Source organism: Ruditapes philippinarum, unplaced genomic scaffold (genome assembly GCF_026571515.1).
Source record: "Ruditapes philippinarum isolate M1 unplaced genomic scaffold, ASM2657151v2 ctg23544_1_1_1_1, whole genome shotgun sequence".
Taxonomy (NCBI): Eukaryota; Metazoa; Mollusca; class Bivalvia; order Venerida; family Veneridae; genus Ruditapes; species Ruditapes philippinarum.
In genome coordinates, this window is record NW_026857278.1 from 5,001 (window position 1) to 19,156 (window position 14,156).

The window sequence follows — 14,156 nt, forward strand, 5'->3', positions numbered from 1 at the left end:
AAGAGTGAAAAAAAACCCCGAAAACATTAACTTTTTGTTTAATTTTACAAAAAGAATTATAAATAAATAAATAAATAAATAAATAAATAAATAAATAAATAAATAAATAAATAAATGAATCAATGAATAAATAAATAAAATAAATAAATAAATGAATAAATAAATAAAATAAATAAATAAATAAATAAATAAATAAATAAATAAATAAATAAATAAATAAATAAATAAATAAATAAAATAAAATAAATTAATAAATAAATAAAACTTGCTTATGAAAACCCTTTCACCCTTTCTAATTGTAAAGCGCGCAGTAATATTTGATTATTTATCAGTGAGTGACACAGTTCAATACACAACTTATTTCCGCCATCTTAAACTGTATTGCAGCATTATTCTTTTGATTTTTTATTATGAAATAAATATCCACATATGAAGTTTCATGTAAATATCTCAAAGGCTTTTTGAGTTATGCTCTGGACAAAAATTAAGTTTGAAAATTAAGAAAGGGCAATAATTGAAAAATTATACAAGGTAGAGTTATCATTCTTGTGCAGTGCTCTCCTCCTCAATATGATCTATCCACCTATGAAATTTCAAATTGATACCTCAACTACTTTTTTAGATATGCTCCTGACAAAAATATATGCGACGGAAGGACGAACGGAGACTATTTCTATGTTCACCGCCGCCTCGGCGGAGAATAATAAAAATAACTTAAAGTTATATTTTGAAATGAGAGATACTGCCCTGAGTTTTTATATCAGAACAAAAGGATATACATTCATAAAGCATATCATGGTCTAAACTGTCATTCAATGTCCAGGACATTTCAAAACAGAACAATTACTCTAACAGGTTCGATCGTATATTCGTCTGAGGAATACTAACTGCCTACGTAAAGAACGGTAGAATGCGTTGGCTTGCACGGAGGAAACCTCCCCAGACTATTCCTTTGAATAGAGGCTCAGATATGCCAATAAAAATTTAAAATGCATACAGCTCTATAAAGAGAAACTTCTGTTTAAGCAAAATATTATGTTAAAGAAAAAGTACAATATAGTGTTATATTTAATGTAAATGGACTTGAAACCATGTATTACTGTGTCATAATAACCACTATTATATCAATACTATAAAACTTATACTGATCTCGTAAAAAAAGTCAGAATGTGATAAAGAGATAGAAAACATATTTATCATTAATAGCTTTACTTAATTCAAGTCTTTAGGCACTTGTTTCAAAATTGTAAGTACACATTATGAAATACAGCTATGGCGTTTCGATTGTACACTATTGATGACATCCATCTTAAATAAAGCTGAATTTAGAAATAGGAAAGCACAACAAAAGCAGAAGGAAATATTCCAGGAGGGAAAGGATGGGTTAATAATTTTTGGATGGAAATAAATTCATGGCACAATTTCAAGAGAAGGCACATGAATTGTAATGGAGGATAACTAGTATAAATATGAACATAATGACATGCCAGGATTGTCTCACTTCTAATAGACTGAATTAATGAAATACCAGATTTCGTAAAATGTTTATTACACAGAAACAATTTTAAGAATTTTTATTTTTCCCACCAGTATGAAGGCGTGATACAGTCTGGACATGAAAATCTTGTGCACCACATGGAGGTGTTTCACTGCGAAGTAAAAGCCAATGAAATTATACGATTTTTCAATGGGCCTGGCCTAGCTGAGGGGAAACCCCCAGAGCTCGAGGCGTGCAGGAAAGTAATCGGTGCATGGGCAATGGGAGCGACGGTTTGTACAATTGTTAACCTTATAAAAGGGTCATTACATTATTTTTTTTGTTCGTGCATTAACATCTGCAAAAACAAGGTGACGCATTAAAAGCTCGAGCCCGAAAATCGGGACATTAAGTTAGTTCGAGGACTTTTGCAGATGTTAGTGTCATAAAAGATGTATTGGACCTAGTCAATTTCTTGCATACCAGTATACATCTGATTAGGTTATTTGAAGTTTTCTTATTTGTTCTGCGTATTAAAATATATAATTAAACATACATATATATTTTTCACGCACGAGTGCAATGCCATTTTTGTTTTGATAATGCTAGTACCGGGGCCGTCATTGCAATCAACAGGACGTCATGCATATTAAAAAAAACCCTTACAACAAGGGCGCGTGCTTGCATGTAAACATTTGTTCTTCTCGGTTAATGTATACATTAATGTAGACCTTTATGAACATCGAACGTATGGCGGTGCGAGTGAGGTGAAATGGTGCGATACGGAATAATTGCGGATTTTAGACTGTAAACACATGTCAGATGAGTGAGTATATTTTATAAAAATGTAACGTCATTGTCTAAAAAAAATTGAAATTTTTCTGTGATGTTTGGGGGGTTTGATTACATGTTTTTTCAAAAATCAAAAATTTTGGTACAAAGATAAAAAAGTTTTTTGATTTTTAATTGGGCAGTAACTGTTTTTTGTGTCCGTGACAAAGTCATAAGATTAAAGCTAATATCGTGAATCTTAGTCGCTATTTCTACTAACAACTGATTAAATTACTCATAATTGAGCTGCAAAGCAAAAACTACGGTGCTAAAATCTATATTTACGCATTGTGTTCAAAATATCTATGTGTACGAATGGTATTAGTGCGGTAAGGTATCATGCGTACAATAGGAAATACGGAATATTGTAGATATATGCAAACTAGTTAAAAAGTTTGGTGTTTTTTGTCTTGTCATTTATGGTTAACATGTTGTTGACATAACTATTCAAATATATGTTCCATTATGTCTGTTATTGTATTATTTTATAAAAATGCCAGAAAGACGGTTACTTTTGAAGTAGCAAATACCGCAAACACTTTCTAGATTCTTCAATTTTGACCATTATATAGAAATATATCTTCCACTCCGTATGCACTATGTTATTCAAACAAAAATTGCAACATTCAACAAATATTTCAAGCAAACCTGTTCTTATCCACATTATTTGTCACCTACCCCGCCATTATTCCGTATCGCACCATTTCACCTCGCTTAAAAAGCATTGTACAGCTTAACGTTCGACCCCCTGTTATATGCAAAATATTTTATGTAACACCAATAATAATGTAAAGATATTGACGTTTTTCGTAGAAAATACAATTTGTTTAGTTTAAGCATTTCATATAATTAGACGTAAACCTTTCTGTATATGCCATTTTGATACTCGTTGTAAAATATTCACATTTAACTTCAAACATTCTTGTGCTGGGAAGCAATCCTTATTATTATTTTTTGTTCAGTTAGCTTCATTGTAGATTTTACCTATGTCATATTTTCATATCGATCTGATTTTTTCATATTGTTAAACTTGCCAAAATGCAATAATTCATAATTTTGTTCTATGCCCAGTATAGATATTATTTAAATGACAGTTTACATTTAATAATACATCCACATACTGTTGGGTACTGGTTTGCATTGTAAGAAAATGTGAATTCAATAATATTCACAGAATGATATTTCACGCAAACTATAGGAAAAACATTATTTTTGATACCTCAATAGGCAATGGTATTACCCGAGGAAGCGGGGTTTCCGCTAGGTGGCGCTGATTTTTCACGATATGTGCTATTGGAGGTTCATTATAACAATCCAGATAAAGTAGCAGGTGAGAACATCATATATAATTTTAATTATAAAATTTTATACATAGATCTGACTGTTAGGCCAATAAGCTAGAGCATCCAAGCATACAGACATGTCAAAATTAAAAAAAATATTGACAAAACCTGATAATCTCTTGATATACCAGTATACAGATCACGTCGCAGTTATATACGAACGCATGAATATATGATCATATATTTAACTTATAACGGCTATTTCCCAATTTTGTAATCCTTCTATAAATGTCATTCTTACTGGTATTACTTCTTTATCTTACGAGTCTAATGTATCTATTTTTACGACTATTAAATACACCCGAGAAACGAAGAGCTTTTAGCGCGTACCCCAAGTCTTATTTACGCTTGTTACATCTAAACATACTTGATAGCTACTAAATCATTGCATCTTTGTTTACTCATACTGCTCTATTATTGTTCATCCATTTCTTCTTTTCTTCTCATTTTTGTCAATATTAGCTGGTAGTTTTTTTGCGTAATTGCATAATTGTACTTTATAGCCATCAATAAAGATTTTTTTTCAATCATTTGTCTCCATTTTAACGCAGTTGTCTTTTCGATTTCACATTCCTTGGTGAAAATAAACGGCGGTTTTTGACTAAATTAATCTATGTCATATAATAACTTATTTTTTACCTCCATTTTGTTTCATTTTGCTTTTGCATTTTTCCTTATGGCCATTTAGTTTAGTATTTATTAATTGCAAAATACCTCTTTTTTGAAAATGTCTTTGATATATTTTCAACTAAATGAATTTCGTGCATGATAATGGTATGTAATTTATATATGTAAATTGTTTAAACTGGGACAGGACACTCAAGAGCTTTCATAGCTTTCTGCCCTATCCCAAATGTATTGTGTAAATATTGTTGATTATAAGAATAAACTATGTTTAAACCAATTACTCAGTATCGAAATTTTTACTAGAAAATACTTGTATTTAATAGCTTATTAATTTCAATGCATGCAAAGGTTTGCTTTGAATCATAAAATTAATGTTATTTCTAGGCATGATAGACGCTTCAGGTATTCGTTTCTATGTGACGTCGTCGTTACGTCATTATGACGCCGGAATTATGGAGCTAGGTTTAGAATACACAAATAAGATGGCTATTCCCCCAAGGCAAGACAACTTCTCTTTGACCGGCTATTGTATCGCGGAATGTACGAAAAAGGTAAAGCATTGATTTAGTTTTAATGTTTCTAAGAAGACAAATTTGAAACTGTTTCCTGTATTTGCTGTACATTACGCTGGTACTTTTATGGTCATATGGAAAACTTTTCCGCTTTAATTGTTAAGAAAGACTTCAGGTGTCCCTCTGATCATTCTTTCATGCTCGAACGAGAATTTATAAAGAACTGTCAACGCTGTGTAACCTTTCTTAAGAGAGTAGATATTTTCAAGTCTGTCAGATTAAACATAATCGATTACAATCCACGACTAACTAGATTTTCTTCTATTTTTGTACACAAAGGTACACATGTTTTATGTTTCAAATAGATAGCTTGCATTCTTTGATTCATTAAATTTGAGGATGTAAAACCTCAGTCACAGATAATTCTTTAAATGTCTTGTCAATCCAAACTGTAAGTTACTTAGTAAATGTTTCTAACAATATAACAGGAATTGGCATACATTTGAACTTACTGTTTAGTGCATAAACAAGCTCTTTTAATTTCTCCTCAAATCTTTTGTCACTCTTGAACTTATATGCTGTAATTGTATCATTAACATGTGATCGTCGTTGTTAAAAATAGCTCATGTTATAACTAAGATGGTTGGGAGTCCATGTAACCTTTGGACTATGTACAAACATTAATTTCAATTTTGATAATAATTTAGTCAATATCTTTATTGCTACTGCATGAATTGTCTTATAATCAAATATATATAACTCTACATAGAAAGCACTATTTCTGAGTGTTACCGAAAATACTTAACACGTTAGGCTGATGATAGATTTTTAAAAACCAATTAAGCTTCAGAAATTCTAATTAATTTTTCATTGTTAAGGTTTCCAATTATTTATACATTGACTATATATTAAGATAATAGTGGTTTGGAGTGGTTAAGGTCGTTGACTTCAAAACACTTGCCCCTCACCGCTGTGGATTCGAATCCCGTCAGACACTTTGGATTCTTTCATGTGATGAAGCAATACAGCTAGCTTATGGAACGTCGATGGTTCTTCTCAGGTACCTGTTCGTGCCTGAAATAATGCACGGAAGGCACCTGAGCTCTTCCTCCACCAGTTAAGCTGGCACGTCGCCAAATGACATGTACTGTGTCGGTGAGACGTAAAACCCAAAAGAAACAAAAACAAACAAACAAATATGAGATAAACTATTTTTTGCTCTTTTTCTCTTTGGCAAACGGTGTAATTATAATAATTTAATATGTTGTATATAAGTCTTACTATATAACACATTAGCGTGTTCAGTGCTTCTTTCTGCAACAACTAAAAAACTCTGAATATATCATTAAAACATTATTGAACATGTATTTGACCTTTCTAAAGAAGTAAGGAAATTATTCATTTCTGGGAGATAATGTGCCTTTAAAAATGTGCACGGATAATTTGACTAATTCAGCTTGGAATAGATAAGAGGAACTTCAAATAAAGTAGGAAAGAGCAAAGGAAATTGATTCCTATGTTAAAGTGTTTTTTGCAATTTATTCGAGGAAAATCCATTCAACTTTTATGGGTGTTACTAATTAGTAATTGCACGTGCACACTTTCCAAAATACACGTTGATTAGCTACTAGCGTTGATAAACTTAATTAAGTTTTAGCGTGTATATGTTAATGCAAATCTTGTTTCGTAAACAATTAGCAAGCTTAGTATATACAAATTAATTAGATAAGATAAGTATGTTCCTAATTTTGAGCAAATTTTGTAACATTATTTGTGATTTTCTTCAGGGGTTGCCGCCAGAAGGCATTTTCATCTATGCATCTCAGCTGCATACCCATTTGACGGGACGCCGCGTTTACACAAAACACGTGCGTAATGGCGTCGAACTTCCGGAATTAAATCGAGACAATCATTATAGTCCACATTTTCAGGAAATCCGGAGACTTTCGACTCCTGTGAAAATTTTGCCTGTAAGTTTTTAACACTCAAAGTCTGAGAAATGCTGAGCTTATATTTGAATAACACCACTATGGTTAGAACGAGCGTCAGTCGGAGAAATAAGTGAAATATCTGATATATTATTACATAATATATTTTCAAATTTAATTTACAAAAAATGATTTTCAAAATTTTGTTTACATGTCCTAATTTTAAAATCATTGTTATCGTTTTGTTTGTTATTGTTAAATTAGAAGCCAAAACTAAACTTGAGTACATGTGTTCTGTTGTTTGTATTATCATCATCAGTACAATTATCATTATCATTGTTATGTTAATGATAATGATGATGATGATGATGATAATGAGGATTTTTATCATCATATTTCCTTCTAAATGATATTATGTTGCCTGAATGATTTCCGTTAAGTGAATTTGGATTTTATATGGATAAATATGTCCTTTGTTGTGGGTTATAAGTTACGTTCAAAATCAAAAGCTAATAGTTTAAAGAGAAAAAATATGAGCTATGCAAAGTGATGAGAGTTATAACTCCGGTGGCTCAGAGCTATATCGTTTCAACTACATATATATTTATGAGAAGTAAATAAAACAGTGCTCATGTCACATCTCCGCCACTTCATATAGCAAAGATTGTCTCTGAATTTGTATGCAAATTACTTATATTAGATAAAAGATTTAATCATTCTCTAACCAATTATTGTGCTATTTCAAGTTGGTTGGGGCGTTCGTGGCCGAGTGGTTAAGGTCATTGACTTCAAACCACCTGCCCCTCACCGCTGTGGGTTCGAATCCCGACAAGGACTTTGGATTCTTTCATGTGAGGAAGCTATCCAGCTAGCCTACGGAACGTCGATGGTTCTACTCAAGTGCCCGTTTGTGCCTGAAATAATGCACGATAGAACCTGAGGTCGTCATCTGACAGAAAGCTGGAACGTCGCCATATGATATTGACTGTGAAATAAAGTTGCCAGTAGGTTGGCGTATTTTCTTTTCGCGCAAGCTCTAACTGCTGTAATGCAGCATATATTTTTTCAGCTCAGAACCTTTAGTGTCATTTTGAATCCATTTTACCAATTACAATTAATCAGCTTTAGCCTTATACACTAATAATTATTGTTAATCCTCTTCAGGGCGATGCTCTTATAACAACATGTGAAGACAGAACAACGGATAGAGAAAATGCTACTATAGTAAATTTACCTTTATAATAAACAAAAGGAAGAAATGAAAAAAATGTAATGACCTACATATCAAAATAAAGAAACACATTGTTCAATCTGATTAAAATCAATTTCTTACTAACACTGCGCATTAGGTTGTCACCTTCTCGTTACCTTTCAAACAGCAAATCATTGGCGACCTTTCACAATTTTGAAAGCGATGCGGTATCTAATTTTAACAGTTAGAAAAGCAAAATTGAGTAAGTAATTTTCACGATTTCGTACGTTGTCCATATAACCTGAAGATAATCTGGCAAAACCATCTTGTCCATAAAGAAGGGAGTCAATTTTTTTCCAATTAATTTGTTTCAAATTACTTCAAACATTTGTTTCTATCAAAAACAACAATTTGTTTTACGTCCATTTACAACGATATTTTGATGCCTGTCCTAATGCCTATGTTTAAAGGACGGATTGATTGCATGACTATAAAAGCTTTCTCGAAAAATCCGGATCACAATGAAAGCGAAAGAATGACGGTGGCAGTCAGATCTACATGCAAGAAATGAGTAAAGAAGATTTAAGTTAGTTCCTCAGTCAGATTGAAATATGTTAATATCAATACAAAGGGATGGTAAAGTGGGGATGTTGAACTTTTTGGGGGAAGGATAGTATGGGTTTCATATGTTTTTAAGGGAAGGAGAATCTTTTTTCTAGCCTCAAATTCAACGTACACTTAAGATACGACTTAAAACCATACTTGAAGAATCAATATTTTGTCCTTTTCATTTCGATGATACTTTGATGATTGAATGACTTTGCAATACTTATATCTTTTTGTTTTCTGATATAAAGAGTAGGAAATTAGTAATGACCATTTGTACGTGTTTTGTCTTCCATATTTCAGGGTGGTTTCGCTATAACAGATGAAATGTGCGTTAATTATGTGCACTATTACCCATCTACCAACCTTGAAGTGTGCAAAAGCTCTGTTTCTACACGAGCTTTGAAGGAGTTTTTTTCCTTTATGAACAAGTAAATACTATATTTTTTGATAATATGGAAAGCAAGAACAGTCAAACATGTGAGATGAACAAAAAAAGTGCAACGAGAAATAACTGTTTTATTGAACGACTAATAGTTATTTTATAACTTATATTGAAGCCCAATAGACCAATGTCAATGAGAAGAAAATTGATTGTTAACTTTTTATTGGCTGTTTGTAAATCTATTAAACTTAAATTAATGAAAATTTAATAACTTTACCATTATCCCAGACATGCCGAAAATTACATTACATTTAAAGAATGCATATTTTTCTTCTAGTTGGGATTTTGACAAAACCTCTCCTGCCAAGGGAGATAGAGCTAATTACCAGTCCATTAGATGGACACCACTAACAACGCTCTTGCTAAAGACAATGTATATGACGTCACCAATATCAATGCAGTGCAATCAGTCTGATGGAAACAGATTTCCGGTAAACTGTATCCTTATGAAGCTACAGAATGACGTCAACAAAATGATCTCATTACTATAACTTAAGCAGTGTTATGTTTATTATATGACCTTTTTTTGTTCGGTTGTGTTCGGTTGTGATGGAAGCTTAAGCCTACTAAAATAGGATACATCTGGATGCAAGCGTGACGTTTCTTGTACAACGAAACAACCATTTTTCACTGAACGGATTTGAACCCACGGGGTCAGCAATCCTATAACTATACTAGTCGGAAGCGTTATTTACTCGGATGTTATCATTATATGTAGTTTCCACGCGCATACACTAGTTGTCTACAAAAATAGTTTTTATCAATTATATCAATACTCGTAAATAGTTAAATGAAATTTATAATAAATGGGCAAAAATATATTTGCCATGCTCATTTGATCTTTTATATGTTTTCTGTTTCAAATATAACGATACATGCATTTAAAGGTATGACATCTACTTAACATTTAGATAGATTCTAAAACAAGGCTTATAATACTAAAAGGCTAATCTCTTGTTAAATTATTTTAGCGGTTTGAAAGGTCTTCAAACTCTATAACATTGTTCAAAATTATATAGATATAAGGATAATCTAAACATTTTTTCATGTAAAACTAGACTAAATAAGTACACATTAACAGAAAATATTTCCGTTGTTCTTGTTTTATCTGTTTGTTTAAAAAGTCAAGTTAATGTTTCAGGGATTGGTTTGTTTGTTTTGTTGAAGAGAAGAATTTATTTCCTCGAATATGCTAAATATTATTTTATTCAACAGGGAGCATGGGAAGATGTACAATCGACAAAAATACACCAAACACTGGTATTGCCTACAAGACACTGCAAAGGATACAAACAAACCCTCTAAGCAACAAAACTGACAACAACAACAACCGCAACAACAGCATCATCAACAATAATAACAAACAACAACAACAATAAAAGAAAAACTTTAATTGTTAAGACAGCATGTATCTTCTATACATGAGCTTGTAAAGCTTTGATCTATACAAAAAAAAACAGTGGAAGAACGACTCTCCTTGTCTCATCCCGTCTCCAATGAAAAACAGTTGTTTTTTTATTCCATTGAAAGTTTTATTACAGTTATAGAAACAGGAACACTTTCCTTTTATAAATCGTATTTGAAATTCAATTGCACACACATGATGGAAATCATTCATGAAAAAATGATATTGTTTTACAATAAAATTGATATTGTATTATCAATTTGAAAACTAAACTTGATTAAAGATATACTATGCCAAACATTTAGTAAAATATTTTCATCGAAGAAATTTATTAAAGCCTATGAAATTCTCACTGAATATTTTAATAGTTCTTAATAGTTTTGACATATCAACTTTGTGTGAAGGCAAAGCATGTTTATTTCATATTTACAAAGAAATTATGTCAATTATCAATATTTTCTGATATCAAAGTTGAGCAAACTATATTTTCAAGTTTCCCTCTACTTGTTTATAGACATCGAAACTTTAGCTTTTCAGTATACAAATTGTTATTTCAAAATTTAACTTTGTTATAATTGGATGTATTTCAAGTCTTTTTCATTTAAAACACGTTTACAATTATAACAATTTCATAATTGTTTTCACAATGCGTTGTGCTGCAACACGTTTTTTGTCGCACTCAAATACATTTTATCTACTACTCGTATCCTTTAGGGAAGGGTCCTTCTTTACATTCCCTTGTATTTTACATTTTGTCTCAAGTTATCGTTGCTTTGTAAAATCTATTGATTTACATCAAATGGTGCGAGACAAATTAGAATTATTCCAGCGGTTCTCTGAGGTGGTTCTTTTTTTAATGATTATCTAGATCATACATATCTTGATTAGGGTGTTTAAGTTTATAAATCAAAGTTATTCAATTAAATTTTTATATTTGATCCAATTACCAGCATGCTTCTGTGAATTTCTTAGAAATAACGAGACAGTGAAACAGTGAACAGTGGGTCAATATTTCATTACAATGTATATCTTTCTGGAATGAACAGATAAGTCGTATTTCTCATCCTTAAAATAAACTAACATCTTTATAAATGCTGGTTTAAGGTTATGCTTATTTCATTATTCTTTCGCGAGAAATTGAATTTGAACATTTATTGGATCTATCTTTTACAAATTTGACATACCTTTTTCAATAGTTAAAATATACTGAAATAATTGAAAGTCTACATAATTGCTCCACATGTCCTGAGAAAAATCACTTTTGTAGAAAAACATGTCAATCAAAATATCTAATTGAGACACAAACATACATATTTCGGCTTAAATTTTGGGAAATAGTCTTAATACTTTAGCAGTCAAAATTGCATGCACAATGAAATCACTGGAAATCATACACCTTAAACGAAGCCAATGTACTGCGGATTTGCGTCGAGTAGGCTTTTTATCGATCACATAAGTCAAACATGTTTTTAACAACAATAAAAGTGCGCGAATATCGCGGAAACATTTTGATAGAATCTATACAGGAGACAATGTTTTATTCTGCTACTGTCTTTATCATCAGCTCGATAATGCCTTGCCGGATACATATGATGACGTAACATGGTTGCCATCAAACAAAACTACATATAGATGCTATTTTATTGGGGAAAAAGAAGAATGTCAAAACCATTTAATTATTCCAAAAACATGATTAAAAGCAGGATAACTCAAAAACATGGTTGCTGTCGGGATGGAGAAGGTTTTGCTTTTTCCGGTTCGCTGCGAAAGTGAATCTCGGCTCGCTAAGGCTCGCTAAGATACATTTTCTTGCTCGCCCGATAAATTTTTCCCATTTTCGACATAAAACCATGTACTTTCTTTTTTGCCTTTAAAAACCTTTCCTTTAAATAAACCAGCCTTATTAATACGAAAAACAATAGTTTTTTCAAACGGAAATTCACGACCCTGAAGTTAAGAGGTAGACATTGTAACCACTAGACCAACTCTTCAGTGAAATGGTTTATATTAAATCTACTCGACATGACTGGCACAGAAATATTTTAGCGAATAAAAAATTAAATGTCGGTTTCATATAGTACAGGGATGTACAACAAGAGCGTGTAACAGTATTCATTCAGTAAACGTATAAAGTATACACAAGAATAAATTGAATCTTGTCAAAACATGACGTAGCTTCTGCATTTTCAATACATATGTATTTAAAAAAAAAGCTTCAGCCAGGATTTTTCTATTGTTTGCTATTGTTTGCTTAATGCTTATATCTATGTATCAATTACTCATCAGCCAAACAAGAATTGATAAAGGCTTTGTATGATCTTTCATTAATAGACTCGTACCCTTGTCCAAACCTAGCGAAACGAATTTAAAAAAAAAATGAATATCTCATTTTTTCCATAACATGTATAGCAAAATGAACGAAATATGATTTCTGTACACAATATAGACCTGCTTGTTATTGAGTTTGTTTCACATGTTTAGAAACCGAGTATAAATTATTATTGTAAAATATGAAAAAGAAAATCAACAAGGAAATGACCGCATTCAATGAACGCATCCCCCTAATACATTACCACCGGCAATGAGCACAGCAGGAAACCAAACAGCTAACACAATTTGGTATATAAGGATTATCATGATTGCAGGCAACCATATTTATAATACAACACAGTTTCTTTCTTTCTGTAAAGTACAAATTGATTCTAAAATCAGCCGTCTTTAAAAGTATAACACTAAAACTCAATGTTTAGAATATTCTAAATAAGGCAAACATCGTTTGTATTCAATCTTCTGATTCGACGAGCCGCATTTTGGCTCAACATGATTTTACAGGTTTTGTCCATATTTGACGTTTTCTGCCTTGCTCATATTCTATTGGAATTCAAAGGAAGTATCGCAGAGACATGAAAAAGTATTTTGTTATCTAGGATAAATGTGTTTGATATGCACAGATACAGATGTTTTGAGTTAGAGAAAAGGAATATGCAACTGGCAAATATTTGGATACCTTTATAAGCAGAACTTGAAATTTCAATATAACGTAATCTATATATTTTTGAGTTGGTTGTTTTATAACAACACAAATGTACAATTTTATTTCGAAACTTACCGGTGAAGTTTGTTGACAGATAAAAAAGATGTGCTAAAATTAGAGAATGTAAAGAACTGATAAAATTTTAAAGTCAAGTAAAACAACTAAGCAAAAGCTAAAAATGATAACTCGTTGAAAATAACTGAGACACTTTTCCAGATAATGTCTATGTCTGATCTTTGAGAAAACAGTTTTCAGCAACCGAAGGCATTCGGAAATAACTGATTTACGAAATATATAAACACTTGAACATTATCAAAAAATAATTCAACATTATGAGAGAATTAGAAAATTTCTGAAAGTATCAGATGAAAAAAATGACATAGTAATTAAAACAAATAAGAAGACAGGAACAGCTTTGAAAACCCTTTGGACATCTCGCCGATTTCCAATTATCGCCAGTGACCAAAGTTTGATGGAAATAAACGAAAAATTGTTACTGCTTTAACACAACTGACACAAGTTTCAAAGAGCTGACGATGTATGTCACAATTATTTGGTCTTCTCTTTCCTTCGTTTACTTCATTATCAGCGCATTTCAAGCTGTAACTCTGTGGTCATTGTATCAGTGCAAACGTATTCCAGCCAAAATTAGGTATACACACATCAGCTTTCTTACCAGCGACTTCATCATTTCTGTTAGCATATGGACCAGTCAGCTTGCAATTATCGCATCTTCAAGCAACTACGTACATGCTG

At 31.7% G+C, this 14,156-nt stretch overlaps 1 protein-coding gene across 1 annotated transcript in view; it reads left to right on the forward strand.

Moving 5' to 3' along the window:
- The window catches only part of LOC132749255 (dopamine beta-hydroxylase-like), a gene marked incomplete at its 5' end in the record, with an annotated part of 14,688 nt that extends 3,907 nt beyond the window's left edge, over positions 1-10,781 (forward strand). The window contains 8 exon segments of the mRNA XM_060738975.1: positions 1,591-1,770; positions 3,536-3,638; positions 4,663-4,829; positions 6,578-6,760; positions 7,883-7,942; positions 8,820-8,947; positions 9,239-9,392; positions 10,177-10,781. Coding sequence (XP_060594958.1) covers positions 1,591-1,770; positions 3,536-3,638; positions 4,663-4,829; positions 6,578-6,760; positions 7,883-7,942; positions 8,820-8,947; positions 9,239-9,392; positions 10,177-10,266 — 1,065 coding nt within the window.
- Positions 10,782-14,156: the final 3,375 nt, after the last annotated feature.